The sequence below is a fragment of the Sturnira hondurensis genome, unplaced genomic scaffold (genome assembly GCF_014824575.4).
Source record: "Sturnira hondurensis isolate 20B ecotype Veracruz unplaced genomic scaffold, ASM1482457v3 Scaffold0004136, whole genome shotgun sequence".
Taxonomy (NCBI): Eukaryota; Metazoa; Chordata; class Mammalia; order Chiroptera; family Phyllostomidae; genus Sturnira; species Sturnira hondurensis.
Genome location: NW_028076767.1, coordinates 5,397,303 through 5,419,393, shown reverse-complemented (window position 1 = coordinate 5,419,393; position 22,091 = coordinate 5,397,303). Strand labels below are relative to the sequence as shown.

Below are 22,091 nucleotides of genomic sequence, written 5' to 3'. Positions count from 1 at the left end.
AAGGGGAGAAAGAAATGGGACAACTATAATAGCAAAATCAGTAAAATATATTTAATAATAAAAATAATAGAATAGAATAAAATATGCAGAGTATCTAGATAGCAAACCCCAAAGCTTACATTTACAGCAAATGTAAATTAGGCAACATTTACAACAAAATCATGTGACAAGGTATTCCTGTGAGCTCCCAAGCACATATAGGGGTCTGGTAGAAGCAAGGCCTCTTTGAGTGTGTTGGTAGGGTAATAATATGGATGTAATAATTTATAGTTTTAATTTGAACGTTTCACCTAAAATGTCATACGGTGTGCTTGAGTGGGATATTGTTATGTCACAGAATTCCATACTTATGATTTTGTAATAAAAGACTGTAATAAAAAGGGGCATTATTTGTGCTGGACCAGGTACATAACATTCTTGTGGTACAGCGTATACACGGGAGAAAGCAACCAGTATCTGATCAACTTGAGAATAAGAAAACCCCAAATAACTAACATTAGTCACAGGACAGCACAGCTAGCCAATTTAAGAACAGCAATTAGAACTGGGAGGGGTTTGTTCATTCAGAAAGTGAGTGAACGCAAAGGATTCATGCTAAGAACTAAAAAAACTGAAGCAGTTTAACCACCGTGAGTGCTTAAAGCAGATCGGCCAGGTCTCTACTCCAGTACAGGGCCTCAGAAAAATCTTAGAAATCAGCTCATTGCATTTTTTAACACCAGATGAAAACATCGGGAGTGGGAGCTCTGTGAACCTAAGAAAGCTTTCTAAACCAAGTCTCCTACCAAAAAAAAGCCAGGAAAATTAATTTCATATAAACTTTAGCAACAGAATACTATCAGGTCCAAATTCCAAAAACAAACAAGCAGGCAAAATATAACCAGAAACATTGAAATTAGGAACAATCTGGCAGTAACCAGAAGGGAGGAGGAGGGGGATAAAGGAAGGGGGGGTGGTTTTCAGGAACAACTATAAAGGACACAGGGACAAAATCAAGGGGGTGTGGGATCAGGGGTGGGACGTGGGGATGGCTGGAGTTGTGGGGACTTGGGGGAAATGGAGACAACTGTACTTGAACAACAGTAAGAAAAAGAATAGGGAGGATAACATCTCAAGATTATGAAAGTGCACAACAAAAAGATACATGTGAGTCAGCCAGCAGAAAGTGAAGATGATGATGACTCACTGTGTGACCAATGCTGCTAGAAAGAAGGGAGTAGAGTGGTATCGCTGTCAAAAGAAAGCCAAGCAAAACCACGGCTGTTACTGCGAGCCAGACAAGTCAGAGTTCTGCAGCTGGGGCTTGGAAAGAAAGAGCCAGTGAATTACAAAATAGGTGAGAAGGAAATATCTAGATTGAACTACAGAGAAAAAAATGAGATATACAGAGCAGAGAGTGAGAAACCTATATAATATATTGTTGAGTCAAGAGGCAGAGCAAATGTACTTTCTCCGGTGGAAGACTTTCAATCTAAAATAGAACCGGAGGATTTAAAATAAAAAAATCTCACACATGTGACCTCAGAAAAACAAAACTTAAGAACTGAAAAACTGATTTCCCATAAATCTCCAATTTACAGAAAACTGAAAATACTGGAATTTTCTTAAATGATAGGTAATTGGCCAGGGGTTGCCTCAAATCAGCCTTGGGAAGTTTTGTTTATGGTTTCTAGGTCATGAATAAGAAATGACCCAAGGCAAGTTGGTCTTTAAAATTAAGCTAAATTCAGCACTGGCTGGGTGGATCAGTTGGTTGGAACATTGTCCCATATACCAAAAGGTTGCAGGTTTGATTCCTAGTCAGGGCAATTACCTAGGTTGTGGGTGTGATCCCTGGGCAGGGCACAGACAGAAGGCAACTGACTAATGTTTCTCTCTCTTTCTCCCCACCCCTGCCCTCCCCCTCCCTTCATCTCTCTCTAAAAGTAGTATATATATCCCAAAGTGAGGATTAAAAAGAAAAGCTAAATTGAGCTTTGTTTGTATGACTGGCTGACTGGTTTTGTCAGCTCAAAGAATTTTCAAAGCTGGTCTCCATTTGTTTCTTATTCTAACAGACTCTAACTGAACTTCCCCCTCCTTATATTCCCTGCCCACAAATACAGCCTACCCCAAGCCCTCAATGGATTCACTCATAGCTTGCTACAACTTGCATGTCCTGAATTGCAACTCCCCTGTTATTCCTGAATAAACTCATCTTTTTACAATTTTGAGCTTGCCTGAGTTTATCTCTTTATTTTGTTGACATTAACTTATAAATGAGTTCTCACCTCTTTTCTTGCCATATCGCTGACTTTTTGAAACAAACACCTAAGTACAATAAGCAAAACTCAGGAATAACCTCTGAAACCATGAATTATTAACCACAATGAATGTTTCTGGACTAATAGCAAGCCCATGTCTCAAAGAAAAAAATTAATATACAAACAACACACAAATAAGATTTTAAAACATTTTGTTTACTACCTTTCCCGAGGTTGTTGCTGAAGGTTTTCAAGTCGCACTACAGAGGGCCGGTTGGATTGGGGTACTGATGTTGGCATCCCAACGGTAACATTCAGGTCTGGGGATAAGAATGCTGGATATTCTATCGGCTGTGGTATAATAACATTTCTGCAAAAGGTAATAAAGTTAAATACTGAAATTATACATAAGTGCATGTCTAAAACCAGTGGTAACTATCACTTTTGAATCACTCTCTTTTTTACACTGTAAGCTCACCTATCTACTTTGTATGGTTCACAGGCCTGCGCTCAATCCACTGAGCTACACCAGCCGGGGCTTCACTTACCCACTTTGGACCATCAGAGGACAGAGCTAAGAAAGACGACAGAAGTTGAGAATCCTGGGAGAAGTGTTGTTTGGAGTACTCTTACTATTAAGTATATGGGCAACAGAAATGGGTTAGGAGAGAACCCGAAGTTCTAAAGAGAAGTTGAAAGTGTTTGAGCCCAGATTTCTCTCCCAATCTCTACATCCAAATCTCTATCTCATGTGCAGTCAAGTTGACATATAAAATTAACTATGTTACATCCACCCTTTGTCAACTTGGCATCCATTCATATTTCCTTAAAACACATTTAATCTCCAAATGAAAGCAACAACAAGGTCATAATTCCTTCTACAACTATCCTGCACAAACCAAAACTTTCTCATTCCCCAGAAAAGGTGTAGAGTCCTTGGGTGTTAACCCTTCTCCTCAATATCCTGAAACCTAAATACTATGATATAACTTAAATATTATGATGTAACATCAAAGTATGTTACATCAAAATATGTTTGAGTAGCACACCCCAGTGTGTTACTCAAAATCCAGAGGCCCAGCAGACATTGTGTATCTTTTTTTTCGGTTTAGCAGGACCCAGATACACTTTGACCTTTACCTTAGCAGGGACATCTTGACAAAACCCATACCACTAGATTCCTAACATTTTTCTGTGGTAGAAAGCCCCTGAATTTTGTCAGACGTATTTTCCACCCTGACATGCAAATGTCTCATCAGTAAGTCTAGAGCTATGTATAGTGCCAGGAAGGTACTAGAATTATAAGGGAGATCACTTTGTTAACTATGTAATTGTCTAACCACTATTCTGTACATCTGAAACTAAAATTTCTTTTAAAAGTGTAGTTCTTGCTCACTTGATTCAATCAGCATGATGTTGTTACTGTAAGGGGCCATCTGATAAGGGAAAGGTGATGATTCCTGTGAATTAAAGTATAAGACTGGAGAATGGATACACTGCTCAGGGAGAACAGTGAAGGTGTGTCCTTGGTCTTGCCAGCTGAGAGGAAACTGCTTGAAGGTCTTTATTAAGGAGCATGGAGAAAAAAGCATTTGCCAGATCAATGGTTGTACACCAGGTATGAGTGGGTGGGGGGAATGTGTTAAGTTGCTCAAGCAATGAAACTACATCTGGAACAGGAGCTGCAGTTGCAGTCACCACCTGGTTTAGCTTACAATAATCCACTGTTGTTCTACAAGTGCCATCTGTTTTAACCACAGGCAAATAAGCAAGTTGAATGTAGATGTGATGGGAATGACCTGTATCATTCAAGTCCTTCATGGTGGCACCAATCTCTGTAATCCCTCCAGGAATGTGATGTTGCTTTTGTTTTACTATTTTCCTAAGTAGAGGCAGCTCTAGTGGTTTTCATTTGGCCTTTTCCACCATAATATCCCTCATTCCACAGGTCAGGGAACCAACGTACAAATTCACCAGCTGCTGAATGTGTCTATTCCAACTATGTATTTTGGAATTAGGGGACTGGAGGATGGATCAGGGACCCACTGGGTCTGCTGTGAGATGGATCGCAGTTAAAATTCCATCAATCAACTGACCTCCATAAGCCCCTACCATGGTCAACAACAGAAATGTTTTTGATCTTCTGAAATTAGTATCAGTTCAGAGCCAGTGTCCAGTAGTCTCTGCAAGCTTGGATTATTTCTTTTTCCCTCGTGCACAGTCACCCTCATTAAATGCTGGGAGAAAAATTAACATAAAATTTTGGCAGTGTGCCAGATTCTCTCCTCAAGAGACCAGGCCTCTTCCTCTTTTAAGCGAGACTGGCTCAGACTGGGAATTCACTGAGGGGCTGTTATTGTTTTTCTGATTCAGGTTAGGCTTTTGTTCACTTTACCTAGAACTTTTCTGCTCATACAGATCAAGTAATAATTTAGTAGGCTTCCTATATATATATATATATTTTTTAATAATATCATGATCAGCTAGCCAGTGTCATAGGTCTGTGTGTCACACTATTCTGACTGCTGCTTTGACTTTGTTGTCCATTACAGTAACCACTCCACCTTGCCTTCGGTGGGAGAGTCCCATCATTTGGCTCCTGCCACACTGGAATACAGTTACTCCCAATTCATTCAGGTCTCCCAGTTCGGTGACTGCAGTTCCCATCATAAGGGCTGGGCTACAGAAAGGGCAATCACAGAGCTAGCTCTTCAAGAACAGGTATGAAAGTTCCTTGGCCAAGATCCATAGTACTTATGTTTCCCTCTAGAAGAGCTCTTATCTTCTTTAATAATTTTTTTACAGGTTATGTCTTCATTAAACCACAAGTTACTTGAGGGCAAGGGCCAGGCCTCATTTATATTTATATTTGCAGTGCCTTGGGGTATAGCAATCATTCAGTAAATGTTAGTTGAATCAATGAGCAAATGGATAAGGAAATAACAATCAATAAATATAAGGAAAACATTCCACTTTACTATTTCAATAAATCACCAGTATCAAATGGACAAAATTTATTTTTTAATAATAATACCCAGTGTTGGTGAGGCTATAAGACAATAAACACTTCAGAATATAATTTCTTATCCTATACCCAATTCACTAATTCCATTTCTGATCTTTTCCATTTCTCTTTCTTAACACTATAGATTAAAATGTCTCTTGCAGGTGCTCATTTTTCTTTGATCTATTTTTTACTGTTGAAATTTCAAGACTGGTTGACATATTCTATTTTACATTACTTTTGTTTTGCTAATGGCATTTATTGACCATAGACACACTTAGCTGGATTTAGAAATAACAAATGGAGTATGTGGAAGTCGGGTAAACACTACTGTACTGTGGAGCAGAGAATTAAAAACTATTAGACACCTTGATCTTAAAAGTCCTCACTTCTTTCTACACAAGGAATATCTCACCGGCCAACTTTCCTCATCAGGGTACTCCTCCCCTCCCGCCCTCAGCCATGAAGCTGGCACCCACCTCCTTTACTTTCCTTATCTCCAGAGCCCCCCGACCAGCAGCTCTCTTCAGGGCTATACCCAGAAACTCTAACTTTCTCCCCATTTTTAAGCAAACAAAATTCACTGCTCTCTGTTTATAGTCTAACCCAGAGATGTCGAACTTATTTTCACCAGGGGTGACACCAGTCTTACGATTGCCTTCGAGGGGCCAAAATAATTTTAGGACTGTGTAAGTGTAACTACTTCTTAACTGTTAAGGAGTTGAAATTACATTTGGCCCTCTGAAGGCAACTGTGAGGCTGATGTGGCCCCCAGTGAAAATGAGTTTGACAACCCTGGTCTAACCCATTCTGACCAATGTCTTAACAACCAAATGCTCCATCAAATGGTGAAATGTTTCAAAGGCCACGTGATCTGACTGTGCTACCAACACTTCAAACACTTACGTCACAGGGTCTGTTCTTTCTGGAGGTGGTGCAATATTCATAAACATGGATGGCTCCACAACTTTCTGAAGAGGTTTTAACTGAAGAAAATGGTAAGTATATTTTAACACTGCTTAATGACAGTTAGAGTTCACCCTAATACTGCTATGCTCCAGGACTATAAAACAGGCCTTAAAAAATACTTAAGAGGGGAAGAACCAACATTCATTGAGCGCTAAATATCTGTCAAGAATCTTCTTTTATATTATTTAATCCTCTCAGTAATCCTATGTGGTAGATAACTGTGCCTATTTTACAGATAATACTTGAAGTAAGTAATATGCTCCAGGTTACCCAACAGGCAGGAGAGCCAGGATTTCAATGCAGCTTTATCTGCCCCCAATGTGGTACTTTGCTTAGACATTATCATGATAGGTAAGTAGGGAACTATATTACTGAAAAATTCATAGACAGAAAATCAAGTTGAACTTTTCTTAAATTTCCCACTCATTTCCACGCAATACCTTTGTTCCTTGTGTTTAGTAGAGTCCACCTACATAAAACAATACTTGTCCAGTTTTACTTGAAAGGCTATTTCTCCCTAAGAATGGAATTGTTACATGTTATACTTACATTCAAACACAAACCTGCCTCTGAGGTTGCTGCTCATAAACTGTGACTATTACAAAAGAAAGTCTAAACGGTTAGGGGCCCCTATAAGACCTAATTGATAGTAAGAAAAGATAATAGGCAGAAGGGGAAAAAAGCAAAGCAGAGAAAGAAAAAACTTTGTGCCAGTGGGTTTTCATTTCTATATTACTTACTTCTGACTGAAAAGGCATTAAAAATCATTATGATCTACCACAGGCAAAATTTAAAAATATATTTTACAGCAATTTCTCAGTTAACATAATGGCAGACTTTTTAATGAGTTACTCACTTTTGATTTGCAATTAAAAAACCACCAAGACTATAAAAAAGTGAAAAGTAAAAATGAAAGATTGCTTGAAAAATATAGGGGTCCTTTCCCCTATATAACCACAGCACTAATATGACTGGGTTTATAAATGCCCCAAAGCTGTGATAATGCCCAGGGACACCAAGAATTCTTTCATACATTTGATGAGAATGTATATTGGTACAACTTTTCTAGAACAATTCCTTGAAAAGTTCATTGTTTTGTATAATAATTTCCATTCTAGAAATATAACCTATGGACACAATGAAAGAACTTACATTAATATACAAAAACTTTCACTGCAATGTGGATATATGCAGTGAATTTAAAAAAGGGCGGGCCAAAGTTAGGAAGACATCTTCTTTGTGCATATTACTTTCTGGATGAATCAAGGAAGATATCAATGGCACCAGATACTGAAGTAACCATGGGGGAAAGGAGCATGTGATCAGAGCACAAACAATATCTGAATGACATCGATGAATCCATTTTAATACATATTTCTATATATAAAAATCCACACTCACTTCTTAAATACTTAAAATAATTTTGTTTTAAATTATATAAGTGTGTGTGTGTGTGTGTGTGTGTGTGTATATATATACACACACACATGCACAAATTTTATAATAGATATTTGGAATAAAAGATCATTATTTTAAAGTGGATAAGCAAATAATAGCAATGTTTCACTTTCTTTAGGCTGCAGAAAAACAGCGTTCTTTTTAAAATATTTATTTCAAAGAATCTATCAAACTGGAAAGAATGGAGGCTCAGAGATGGATGACTGACTGAAGAACTGCAGGAAAATGATTTTTAAAAGGGAACTAACCTGATGTGAAAATCCAAAGCCAAAATTTCCATAGGAGAACGTAAATTCCACCTCCATCCTGCAGATAAACTAAACATGTGGCAAATGCATTTTATTATTTGATCAGAAAGATATTTTAACAAAGTAAGAGGGTTGGACATTTTTACTTCACTAATCTATTAAGTTAGAAAACCAAAGCACGAATCTCTTGATTAAAAAATAAAATTATACAAGGAACTCCTATAGGAGAATCTGTGGAATTCCTGAACTTTAAAAAAAATTTATGTTCAAGTTAAGGAATACTGTATGACAAAACATGTGGAGAATATCAATTTATAATTGTTAATAGAATTATGATAAGATACATATATATGTGTATATATATTCATATATATGTATATGAGTTATACATTTTAAAGTATTTACTCACACTTCTCCCACCTCCACTTCCATTTTCAGAAATTATTTTGATTTAGATTCTGAACCTGGTTCGCTTATATGTGAAATGAAGGAGGGTCTCAGAGGTTATGACCTCAAATGTCCATCATTCTGTTTTTTACGTTCCTTGTCCCCGTTTTGGCTTTTGGCAGCAGAAGTTTCTCTAAATAGAAGATTCATTAATCAAGATAATAATTTTTAAGTACTTAAAAATTCAAGTAAGACTTGTAAACAACCCTTTAGAAACTCCTCATGGGGAAAAACAGTTTGTCACCAAGTGGGGTCCTGAGCCTGTGCAGCCTCAGAGGCATTTTACTCTCCTACCCCAAAGTTTCTAAATTTCTTGTTCACTATTTAGCAGTAAGACAGAATTTTTTTCAAAGAGAGATGAAAATTTTGTGAGTAAATACTGTACTTTCCGTTTAATATATTTCCATTAATTCAAACAGTGTCTAGTAGAGTAACAAAAAATACAAACAATATCAGAGTACAGTTATATGGGATGTTAAGTGTAGGCACAAAACTTTGGAAGTTTCAGTAGAGCTCTTACTGTGTTTTTATTCAATACTTGAAATTCTTCAGTAAAGCACCCCTTCTAGAACAAATAAGTAATAAAATTCTTAAATACAGACTCACTCATGTATATAATCTAAACTGTTTCACACATTTTTTTAAAAATCACAATTTTTATGCACATATTTAGTAGCTAAAACACAGATAAAATAAATATTTGAAAGAAAATACAAATTCCAGGTTGTACCAAAGATGAAAGTTAACATTTACATTTATATTTTAGACAAAAACGTCCCTGCCAGTTATAGTCCTCCTTTTTGAATTCTTAGAGGAACTGCCTACAGTACTTTTGGAGCTCATTTCTATAGCTAGTTTCTGAAGGGTCACTACACATAACTCTACATGATAAGCTACCTCTTTTTAAAAATATTTTTTAATTTAATTATTGTTCAAATACAGTTTTCTGTCTTTTACTCCCTTCCCAGCCCACACCCCCAGTGCTCCCCACCTCCCTCTCATTTTCAACCCCCTTAGTTTTTGTCCGTGTGTCCTTTATATTTGTTCCTGTGAATCCTTCCCCTTTTCCCCTGAAATTCCCTCCCCTCTCTCCTCTGGTCCCTGTCTGCCTGTTCTCTATTTCAGCGTCTTTGGCTATATTTTGCTTGCTTGTTTGTTTTGTTGTTTAGTTTCCTGTTAAAGGTGAGATCATATGGTATTTGTCTTTCACTGCCTGGCTTATTTCACTTAGCATAATGCTTTCAAGTTCCATCCATGCTGTTGCAAAGGGTAGGAGCTCCTTCTTTCTCTCTGCTGCATAGAATTCTATTGTGTAAATGTACCATAGTTTTTGGATCCATTCATTTACTGATGGGCACCTAGGTTGCTTCCAACACTTGGCTATTGTAAATTGTATGATAAGCTAACTCTTGACCGAACGGAGGCTTCTTTCATCTTTTGGAAACTATTGGGATCTTTAAACCAGGTAAACCTGCGGTATCCTTGGTCACCATCTCTGGTCATCTCTGCTGTGCTATCAGTTCTCCCAACCAGACCAACATCCCATGGTTCCCTTTCTTCCCAACATTTTCCACTGCAGCTTGTGGAATTCCCATTCCATGATTAACAAACAATCTTACATCTTTAACTGATCTACTAAATAATCCCCCTTTGCTTTACCTGAGCCTGGTTCACTACTAAGGATGTTGCTTCCCTTATAAACTCAAGTGAAGGCCCATATACTTCAAGGTCAAGAGGTGGAATAACACCCTCCACAATTCCTTCCATTGCTTCCATGTATATGTAAACCGTTTTCTTCTTTTAGCTACCTGGAATGTTTCCCAGACATTCTAGTCACTAATTCTCATTAGTGGAAAGATTGGTATCTGGTTCCCATGTCCTTTGTACTCCTTTCACTCCCAAAACATAACAATCCACGAGAACCTATTTAACATGTGCCCTCTCAATTCCTGGTAAGACATCACAGCAAGGGAAATTACAGGTAGTTACAATGGCAGACATCACACAGAATTAGAATATCATAAACAGCAAGTCCTCACTCAATGCCAATAGGATATGCATCTTTAAGTCAAATGACATATAATGATACCAATTTTACCATAGGCTAATTGATATAACAAGAGTTAGGTTCCTATGGTACGTCATCAACATCATATCAAAATGATGTTATTTGAGGATCTGCTATATGTTCTTCACATAAAAATCACTAGGTTTCTCTGGAAATTCATAAGTAATTGAAATTGATTATCTCAATGATTCTGACAACCTACTCTTTATAGCGTCTTTTTCTTGATAACTTCCCTTTTCCAAAATGGGGGTGGAGGTGGAGGTGGGGAAATATCTGTTTCAAGACTGCCTTTTTCTCCTTCTCCTTCTTCTTCACTTTTATACTCTTTGTCTCTGCTTTTGATCAAATATCTCAACCTACTGATTCACCTTCCTCATATAAAAGTAAACTACTGTAAAAATATTTGAGTTATTTCTGGAGATCCCACACAGATCTGCCCAACTGAGTCTTCATTGGAGCCTACTAAAATATTCATTCTGAATGAACACCTCATCAAAATCCACTGAGTTTTAGGCTTGCATTCACTCAGCTCCTCTGGTGAGTTTCAGTGAATGACAGTGAACTATTTGGGTCCCTGTCTTGAATTTGGCTCTGCTCTGCCCGAAGCAAGTTTCATGGCTAAGCCTAGTGGGGAGGGGAAACCCATAGACTAGTCAAAGGTACGGATACAGAAAGATGTGATCCTTTAGGAGACATTACTCTAACAATATTCCATACCTTTGGATTCTCTATTACCTTTATCAAATAATTACAATGGCTATCAATTTGCCTGTTGAATTTATCACCTAATCTTAGGCTCGTCTGGGAAGGATGATAGAGCCAAACCAATAAGCACAAATAATACTACAATGCATGCCAAATGTGATAATCACCTTTCCTTTTATAATCAATACAGCAATATTATAAACTCAAATACACTGACTGATATGCTTTAATTGGACTCTAAGCTTTAATAATTAGCTCATGTTTCTGATTTCTCCCAACACCTCAAAGGAACCCCACATGTATCAGGGATAGGAAGGACACAGGGATTAATGATTTAAGCCACAGATCAATTTTTCTAAATAAAGCTATTCAACACCTATCATGTGATTTGTTTAATTCAGTTCAAGGTGTTTGTCCTCCATAATCAGGCTGAGTATATTCAGAGAGCAGTCAATAATAATTGGTAGCTATAAATAAACACGTGTCCTCTCCACGGACACCAGAGCAGATCATTGTGCTTCCAAACATGATCTGCAGTTTTGGTCTGGTCACCAGGTCCTTCCACTTCCCCCCAAAACTAAGTTTTACCAGTATCCATGAGGATTTCCACTGATCTAGTAGTTCTAGAACTAAAACAGAAGGTCTTTAACCTATCCCTGTATGCGACTCAAACAGCAAATGATATAGCTCAAGCTTACCTAACATATAGATCAATATAAATTTGTTGACTAGAACAGTAACAAAACTTCCCTTGACCCTTTACTATACAGCTGTGATAGAGTCTGTGCAGTACCTATGCATCTTGTTGTAACTAAATAAACATTTCAAGAGACATGGAATAATGAATGAATTTAAAAATCCTCATAAAAATATGCTCAATGTTATTAGCTAATAGGGAATTGCAAATACCACAATGAGATATCACTACGCACCTATCAAATTACCTAAAATAAAGAATATGGCAATACTGATAAGGATGCTGAGAAACTGAATCATTCACATGGTTCTGGTAGGAATGTACAATGGCACAGACACTCTGGAGAACAGTTTGGCAGCTTCCTTAAAAACTATACATGCAACTACCTTACCACCCAGAAATTTATCTGAGAAATGAATATTTATGTTCATGCAAAAACCTGTACATGAATGTTTATAGCAGCTTTATTCACAACAACCCCAAACTAAAAACAATCCAGATGTCCTCCAGTGGGCAAATGGTTAATCAAACTGTGGTACCTTCCACCATGGACTATCACTCAATAACAAAAATGGAGTGATAAACTTTCAATACATGCAGCAACCTGGATGACTCTCCAGAGAGTTATGTATGCTAAGTGAAACACACCAATCCTAGAAGGTTATATACTGTAGGATTTCATTTATATAACGTTCTTGAAATTAGAAAACTGCAGAAATGAAAAATAGGTTAGTGATTGCCAAGGGTTCAGAGGGGTAAGGGTCGGAGAGAAGAAGGTATAGCTATAAAGAGGAAACATGAGATACCCTTGTAGAAATGAAAATATTCTGTATCTTCATTGTGATGTTTGACTACAGTTTTGGAGGATTTTACAATCATGGGAGAAATACAAAAATCTTGCAATTTTATAGATTCTTTATACTCCAGCCCCCTTCCCTGTCCTTTATGTGGTACTTGTCATATGCATTACATTCACAAATATTATAAACCCTACAAGACAATGTTATAGTTTTTCTTCTGAATAGTCATATATTTTAAAGAAATCAGAAAGAAAAGAATATGTTTTCCTCTTATATCTCTATTCTGCAAAGTCCATCAGGTTATTTTTTATTTCAGATATTGAATTTTACAGTTCTAGAATTTGTATTTGGTTCTTTTTATTTGTATTTTCTGTTTTCCTCCTTATGCTTACAGAAAAGAATTGAAAGTAACTTCTGATCAGTGAAAGGTTCTACTAGAATTATGGGATGGTAGGTGTTATTTTTCATTTAAAAAATTTGCCCTCACAAAAATAAATCTGAAGTGTTTACACATAAAATGTCCTAGCTCCTTCAACAAAATGTGACTAATAAATATTGTCACATTTTTCTGATGCCTAAATTGCCATGTAATAGAAGGAATTTTAGTCATTTCTAAGGTCTTCTTCCCCAAATTTTTCTGAGGATCCGCAGTTGCTTACTCTTTTAAAATTAAATTTATTGGAGTGACATAGGTTAATAAGACCACGTAGGCTTGAAGTCTACATTTCTACAATACCTGATCTGTACATTGCATCGCATGCCCACACCCACAGTCAAACCATCTTCTGCCACCATGTATTTGGCTGTGCCACTGTCCACTCCTTCCCCCCGTCCCTCTTCCCTCTGGTAACCACCATATTGTTGTCTGTGTCAATGAGTTTCAGTTTTATATCCAAAATATAAGTGAAACAATTTCGTTCTTAGCTTTTTCTGACTTAGTATAATGTTTTAGTATAATGTTTTCAAGGTCCATCCATGTTGTCACAAATGACAATATTTCATCTTTTCTTATGGCTGAGTAGTATTCCACAGCATATATATATATTACATCTTCTTTATCCAGTCCTCTATCAAAGAACACTTTGGTTGGCTTCATGTTTTGGCATGAATAATGCTGCAATAAACATAAGGATGCATATATCTTGCAAATATGAGGGGGACCCCCAAGACCCAAAATTTGGGGGCCCCCCAAAATTTTGTAAATGTTTTTTAAAAATTTATAAAATTTTAAATAAATTTTTATTTATAAAAATTGTGTACTTATTCTTACATGTTCAAATTTCAGTCACCCTCAAAGTACTCTCCATTTGATGCAATACACCTAATTGAGATGTTTTTCAACCGCTCAAAACAATTTTGACCTCAATTTTGATGCTTTTTAATGCTTCTATTGTTTGTTGTTTTCACCTCTTCCACATCAGCAAAACATTTTCCTTGAGGATGTTTTTTAATATAGGAAAAAAAAAAGTTGCCCCAGGTGAGATCAGGTAAATAGGAAGTGGGAGGCCTCATGCCGTCTTTTGGTCAAAAACTGCTGAACACTCAGCAGGATGTGGTAAGTGTGCTCGCAAATCAGCAGTCATGAAATGGGCAAATGTGTTGAAAGTCTTCAAGAAACACTTAACTGAAAGTGAACGCAGCCTCTCACAACAATGCCAGCTGGTACACTGATACAAATAGATTCCAAGAACACTCACCTAGCTAGGGAAGCTTGTGCTACAAGGGGCCTCCAGAAGATAGTTCCAGTTTGGGGGGGGGGCCCTCTTGAAAATGTTTTTGAGTTTTTCAGGCAGATACCCAGAAAAGGAATTAGTGGGTCATATGGTTACTCTATTTTTAATTTTTTGAGGAATCATTATACTGTTTTCTATAGTGGCTATACCAGTCTGCATTCCCTGCAGCAGTCAATGAGGGTTCCTTTTTCTTCACAACCTTTCCAACTTGTTATTTACTCAGTTGCTTACTCTTACATAGTAGTCAATTTGTTCTTCTTCATCTCATGCCTCTTGATAACATGTTGAAAAACTATTGGACTTCCCACTGCATTCTTACTGTGACAATTTTCAAACACATAGATCATTCAAAAGACTACAACTATAAGTGCCAATATACCCTGCACGTGGATTAAACATGTTCAAACATTATTTTAATTTAAGAAGTGTTAAAACTGTTTTGACATTTTGCCACATTTGCTTTACCTGTGTGTGTGTATATACACATTTACATATATTTATAAACATATATATTTTTACTGTCAATTCGTAAGTTGCAGCCATCATGTCCCTTCACTCCAAAATGTTAAATGTCACCATGCATACTGTAAAAATAAGGATATCATAGGTAGATACCCTTTACCTCTTCACACAACCACAAGGACAACAACAAATTTAAAAACAAAAAATGACCAGAACTGCCAGAAAATTGAAATGTTTTGAAGTCTGACAACAAAGGAATTAGAAAAGAAACATTCATCCGGACTGGTAGAAGGGGTAGAGATAGGCAGCTGGAGGAGAGAGGACTCGTGGTCAGGTGGAGACTAGTGAACAGGCGGTCCTACATACCCATGTGTATAAACCAGGAGGAACAACTGGGAAGTGAGCCAAACTGTGTAACCCAGGGTTCCAGCTCAGGAAAATAAAGCCTCAAAACCTCTGACCATAAAAAGCTGTGGGGGTTGAGGCAGCAGGAAAAACTCCCAGCCTCACAGGAGAGTTTGTTGGAGAGATTCACAGGATCCTAGGAGGTACACAAACCCACCCACCTAGGAATCAACATGAGGAGGGCCCAGTGTGCTTGTGGGTGGTGGGGGAGAAGTGACTAAAAGCTAGCCCAGAGTGCAGTGAGCAACATCGTTCCCTCTAGGACCTCTCTCCAACATATAGTACCATGGCAACAAAGTGGGTTGGCCTGCCCTGGCAAATACCTAAGGCTCCTTCCCTTACTATGTAACAGATGCACTGAGAAAAAACAATGGCCCAAATGAAAGAACAGATCAAAGCTCCAAAAGGAGAACAAAGCGAGGAAGAGATAGCCAACTTACTAGATGCAGGGTTCAAAACACTGGTAATCAGGATGCTCACAGAAATGGTTGAGTATGGTCACAAAATAGAGGAAGAAGTGAAGGCTATGCAAAGTGAAATGAAGGAAAATGAAGGGAACCAACAGTGACAGGGAGGAAACCAGAACTCAAATCAATGGTTTGGACCAGAAGGAAGAAATACACAATCAACCAGAACAGAATGAGAAACAAGAATTCAGGAAAATGAGGAGAGGCTTAGGAACCTCCAGGACAATTTTAAGTGTCTGACATCCAAATCATAGGGGTGCCAGGGGGAAGAGGATGAGCAAGGAATTGAAAACTTACTTGAAAAAATAATGCAGGAGAACTTCCCCAATCTGGCAGGGAAAAAAAATAGAGGACTAGGAAGTCCAGGAAACTCAGAAGAAGAAGAAGAAGAAGCTGAAACCCAAAGAAGCTGGACCCAAGGAAGCACACACCAAGGCACATGATAATTACAGTACCGGAGATTGACAATAAGGAGAGAATCTTAAAAGCAGCAAGAGAAAAGGAGATGGTTACCTACAAAGGAGTTCCCATCAGACTATCAGCTGATTTCTCAAACCTTGCAGGCAAGCAAAGATTGGAGAGAAATATTCAAAGTCATGAAAGGTAAAGACCTACATCCAAGATTACTCTATCCAGCAAAGCTCTCATTTGGAATGGAAGGGCAGATAAAGTGCTTCCCAGATACACTCAAGTTAAAGGAGTTCATCATCACCAACCCCTTATTATATGAAATGTTAAAGGGACTTATCTAAGAAAAAGATGATGATCAAAAATAGGAACAGTAAAATGACACCAAACCCACAACTATCAACAACTGAACCTAAGAAATACAAAACCAAAAACAAACTAAGCAAACAGCTAGAACAAGAACAGAATCACAGAAATGGAGATCACATGAAGGGTTATCACCAGGGAAGGGGAGGGCAGGCAATTGTGGGAATGGTACAGGGAAGAAGAAGCATAATTGGTAGGTACAAAATAGGCAGGGGGAGGGTAAGAATAGTATGAGAAATGGAGAAGTCAAAGAACTTAAGTGTATGACCCATGGACATGAACTAAGGTGGAGGGATGCTGGTGGGAGGGGGTGTGCAGGGTGGAGGGGAATAAAAACAAGGAAAAAAATATGGAATAACAACAAATTGTAATAGCATAATTAATTTATATTAAAATTTTTAAAAATAATAAAATAAAGATACCCTTCTACATTACCACAATATTAGTATCATATTTTAGAAAATTAACAATTTTAGAATTTCATCTAATATTCAGTATATATTTAAGATTTCCCAATTTTCACAAGAATGTCTTTTGTAACTTTTTCAAACATGTACTCAAAGTTGTTGTATCTCTTTTAATCTAGAGATACAACATTTTTGTTTTTTCAATGACCTTAGCTTTTCGAAGAAGCAAATTTGGTATTTGTCACATTATGTATTTACCTTATCATGTCATCATGGCATTATTTAACTTTTTCCCTATCCCCTAAAAGTTAGGTCTATACTCAGGTGGGTTAAACTTGGGTTAAACATTTTTTATGAGAATAATTCATAGGATGTGTACAACATATTGAACCACCTTAGTTATTAAGTTTTCCAAGCTCTTGGTTAAAATGGTAACAACCACATATTTCTATTGTACAGGATTATTTTCCACTTTGTAATAATCTGTGGGCTCTTACTATAGCACCATGCAAATACCTTATTCTCCGAGCACCTTTTACCTAATGTTTTTAGTACCATCACTAGCTTGAGACTGAATCATTATTCACTATAAAATGTTGCAAAAATGCTGAATTTGTAATTATATTATTCCTTCTACATTTATGAGCTGGCATTCTTCTGTTTAATAGTAAAAAGCTTCATTTTTCTTTCCCATGGTCTCTCTTTTTTTTGAAGATTACAAAAAAATTCATGGGTTTTTCTTTATTACCCAAAGAAAATATGGGTATTTCTTTGTAATGGGGGGAGTGGGGAACACTCCTAGGAAAGAGAAAGCAAGAGAGAAGGAATCACAAAATCTGTGTATAAACTCTGCCCAAAACTTCGTGTGAGCCCTAAATGACACTGCACGGGGCAGAGAACAAGCAGCCCAGCTAAGGAGAAAGAATTGAAATTTATGCTGCCAACTAATAGATAGGGTTTGTGTTTTGGGGTCTTGTTTTAAAGCATTTCAGAAAACATAATAAAACATCCTTAGTCTTTCAGGTTGTATCATTGACCTTCCAGAAAATAAATTTTCAAAAACATTATGTTGTTATAAACCAAATCTTTTTTTTAATAGCCAGAGGCAGATATTGTTTCTTGAGCACATGAGTTTGAAACCAGATAATAAATTAAAGGAATCCATCAGGTATAGATAAGCCTTAACAATAAACACCAATTGGATAATATGATACCAAATAAAATTATTTTGATACATACCTGAATTATTTCATAAAGGTGTATCTGGACACTCCCTAACATGAAATTATAACTGTTTTCATTGTCACACTGCATTAGATCCAAGTAAATATTATTTCGCACATCATCTTGACGTCTGGGAACCTTGATTCAAATACATATAAAAAAGCATTAAATTTTCAGTAAGAATTTCGTATATAATTTCTGAATACAGGATCTATCTGGAAAAGGTCTAGCCATTGTTACTATAATGAGAATGGTTTGTGTGACATCAATATAACCTGGCAGCCAAGGAGAGTGGACTGGAATGTGCATGAGTGGACAGTGATGACTTCACTGTACTAGTCAGGGAGAAAGATGCTATTGAGTGAGCATGTGTACTGTGTGGCCATTGCATTCGAAATGACTGAGTGAGCAGAGCAATGAATCTGCATCAGATTTTGCTTTGAACTTGAACATTCCTCCATGGAAACTATTCAGATGATTCAGAAGGCTGCAGCTATGGGCATCTGGTGTTGGCATCATGACAATGTGTTCTCGCATGCATCATGTCTCTTGCAGAGTTTTTTTGTGAAACATCAAATCACCCAGGTCACTCAGCACCCATAGAGCCCAGATTTGGTGCTCTTTGACTTCCAGCTTTTCTCAAAAGTAAAATCACCTTTGAAAGGGAAGAGATTTCAGACTATTGATGAGATTCAGGAAAATATGAGGGGGCAGCTGATGGTGATTGGGGAAACTGTGTGAGGTCCCAGGGTGCCTACTTTGAAGGGGTCTGAGACATCATTATCCTATATACAATGTTTCTTGTATCTTGCATCTTCTTCAATAAACGTCTCCATTTTCAAAAGTACATGGCTGGATACTTTCCGGACAGACCTTGTACATCCATAAGCTATATTATATTACGTGCATATCTAATGATTAGTTTTCATGTTATTAACCTTATACTTTTCAATCTCAGAATCACATATACCCTAATGCCAATAAAAATCAGGATCTTGTTTATGTCTAATGTCATTTACAGTCTTTTTGAAACACCTATGCTTACATTCTCTCTTTAAACTCTACTCAGAAGTTTGGCTTCAATACTCTACTGAAAATGTAATATAAAAGGTAATCCAATATCCAATCCAATCCAAATAATCTAGGTAATCCAAACATCCAATACCAAAAGATACCCAACATCCATTTCAGTCTTTTTTCTTTAACTTTTTGATAAAATGTACACCATTGTCTCAACTTGGAAATTTGAAATCTTTAATACAGTACCATATTGACATCACCTTTAAAATTCATACACTCTTGCCCTGACTGGTGTGGCCCTGACTGGGACGACTGGGCATCGTCCCATAAACTGAAGGGTTGCCAGTTTAATTCCCAAGCAGGGCACATGCCTGGGTTGCTGGCCAGGTCCCTGGTTGTGGGCATGCAAGAGGTAACCATTTCTCCATCTTTGTCACTCCCTTTCTCTCTCTCTTCCTCCCTTCCCCTCTCTCTACAAATAAATAAATTAAATCTTTTTTAAAAAAGTCCATACACTCTAGCTTATAAGAAAGAAATTTTATGCCTGCCCACCCCAAAATTCTAAGTGTATTTTAAAAAATTTATGTGAGATATAACTGACATATAACAGAGCATTACTTTTAGGTGTATAACATAATAATTTGATATTTGTATATATTGCAAAAAGAGTATTACAATAAGTTTACTTAACATCCACCACCGCACAGCTATAATTTTTTTCTTGGATGAGAACTTTTAAGATCTACTCTTTTAGCAACTTTCAAATATACAATACAGTATTAACAACTATGTCACCATGCCACACATCAGATATCCAAAACATATTTATTGGATTGGCAAAAAAGTTCATTTGTAAGATGGTCCTAGTAGCTCTTATGTTTTCTTTAACTTCATTCCAAACAATTTTGTTAGATTGTACTGTGGCAGCTGTCATATTAGTGTGCATTTAAAAAAACATCAAAATTGGTGAATTTTTGTGTAGCCATTTTAATACTGAAGGTGGAAGAAGATAAGAAACAGTTTTGGCATATTATGCTTTATTATTTCAAGAAAGGTAAAAGTGCAATAGAAATGAAAAAAAAAATAGATTTGTTCGGTGTATGGAGAAGGTGTTGTAACTGATCGAATGTGTCAAAAATGGTTTCCAAAGTTTCATGCTGTAGATTCCTAGTTGGACAATGCTCCACAGTTGGGTAGGCCAGCTGAAGTTGATGGTGATCAAATCAAGACATTAACTGAGAATAATCAACATTATACTACACAGGAGATAGTTCACATACTCAAAATAACCAAATCAATAAACTTGTGAAAATGAAAACTGTGTCTTTTATTTTATGGAAAAAATAAACGGACTTTTTGGCCAACCCAGTATTTTATAACTGGAAGTTTGTACATTGCCCCCACCTTCACCCATTTCACCCACCCTCAAAACTCCACCTGTGGCAACCACCAATCTGTTCTCTGAGTGAGAACATAGTGAGGTTTAGGAATTTTTGTTTAGATTCCACATTTATGTGAGATCATGGAGTATTTGCCTTTCTCTAATTCATTTCACTTAGCATAATGTCCTCAAAGTCCATCCATGTTGTTGCAAAGGGCAGGAGTTCCTTCTTTTTGTGACTGAATAACATTTCATTTTTTAAATTGTTTAAATGCATTCATCTGTGGATGGCACGTATCTTTTGTTTTTTCCCCCATGTATTGGCTCTTGTAAAAAATGCTACAATGAACACGGGGGTATAGATATCTTTTCCCGATAATAATTTTGTTTTCCTTGAATAAAAACCTACAAGTAGAGTTACTGGATCCTATGGTAACTCTATTTTTAATTTTTTTGAGGAACCTCCATACTGTTTTCCACAGTGGTTGTACCAACTAACATTCGTGCTAATAGTGCTCAAGAGTTCTGTTTTCTCCACATCCTTGCCAATGCTTGCCATTTCTTGTTTTTTAGATCACAACCATTTTAACAGGTGTGAGGTGATATCTATGGTTTTGATTTGCTTTTCCCTGATCATTACTGATGATGATCACCTTCTCATGTACACATTGGCCATTTGGATGTCTTCTCTGGAAAAATGTCTATTCAGATCCTCTGCCCATTTTTCAATATATTTCATTGATTGAAAAATATTGATTTGCTATTACAGTTGTCCCATTTTTTCTCCCCTTTATTCCCCTCCATCCTGTATCTCCCCTCCTATCAGCATTCTCCCACCTTAGTTCGTGTCCATGGGTCATACACTTAAGTTCTTCGGCTTCATTTCCCTTACTGTTCTTAACCTCCCCTTGTCTATTTTATACCTACCAATTATGCTTCTTCTTCCCTGTACCTTTTCTCCCATTCTCTCCCCTCCCTTCCCTGCTGATAACCCTCCATGTCATCTCCATATCTGATTCTGTTCCTATTCTAGCTGTTTGCTTAGTTTGTTTTTGGTTTTGTATTTCTTAGGTTCAGTTGTTGATAGTTGTGGGTTTGGTGTCATTTTACTGTTCCTATTTTTGATCATCATCTTTTTCTTAGATAAGTCCCTTTAACATTTCATATAATAAGGGGTTGGTGATGATGAACTCCTTTAACTTGAGTGTATCTGGGAAGCACTTTATCTGCCCTTCCATTCCAAATGAGAGCTTTGCTGGATAGAGTAATCTTGGATGTAGGTCTTTACCTTTCATGACTTTGAATACTTCTCTCCAATCTTTGCTTGCCTGCAAGGTTTGAGAAATCAGCTGATAGTCTGATGGGAACTCCTTTGTAGGTAACCATCTCCTTTTCTCTTGCTGCTTTTAAGATTCTCTCCTTATTGTCAATCTCCGGTACTGTAATTATCATGTGCCTTGGTGTGTGCTTCCTTGGGTCCAGCTTCTTTGGGACTTTCTGAGTTTCCTGGACTTCCTAGTCCTCTATTTTTTTTTTCCTGCCAGATTGGGGAAGTTCTCCTGCATTATTTTTTCAAGTA

General features: G+C 37.1%; 1 protein-coding gene across 1 annotated transcript in view; it reads right to left on the bottom strand.

The window, feature by feature from the left end:
- Window positions 1–22,091, bottom strand: part of CATSPERT (catsper channel auxiliary subunit tau) — an 80,054-nt gene that overhangs the window by 39,766 nt on the left and 18,197 nt on the right. Inside the window, exons 5-9 of the mRNA XM_037044685.1 lie at window positions 18,127–18,249; window positions 8,890–8,934; window positions 7,923–7,991; window positions 6,154–6,233; window positions 2,467–2,613 (exon numbers count right to left, since the gene is read on the bottom strand). Coding sequence (XP_036900580.1) covers window positions 2,467–2,613; window positions 6,154–6,233; window positions 7,923–7,991; window positions 8,890–8,934; window positions 18,127–18,249 — 464 coding nt within the window. The remainder of the gene's footprint in view (window positions 1–2,466; window positions 2,614–6,153; window positions 6,234–7,922; window positions 7,992–8,889; window positions 8,935–18,126; window positions 18,250–22,091) is intronic.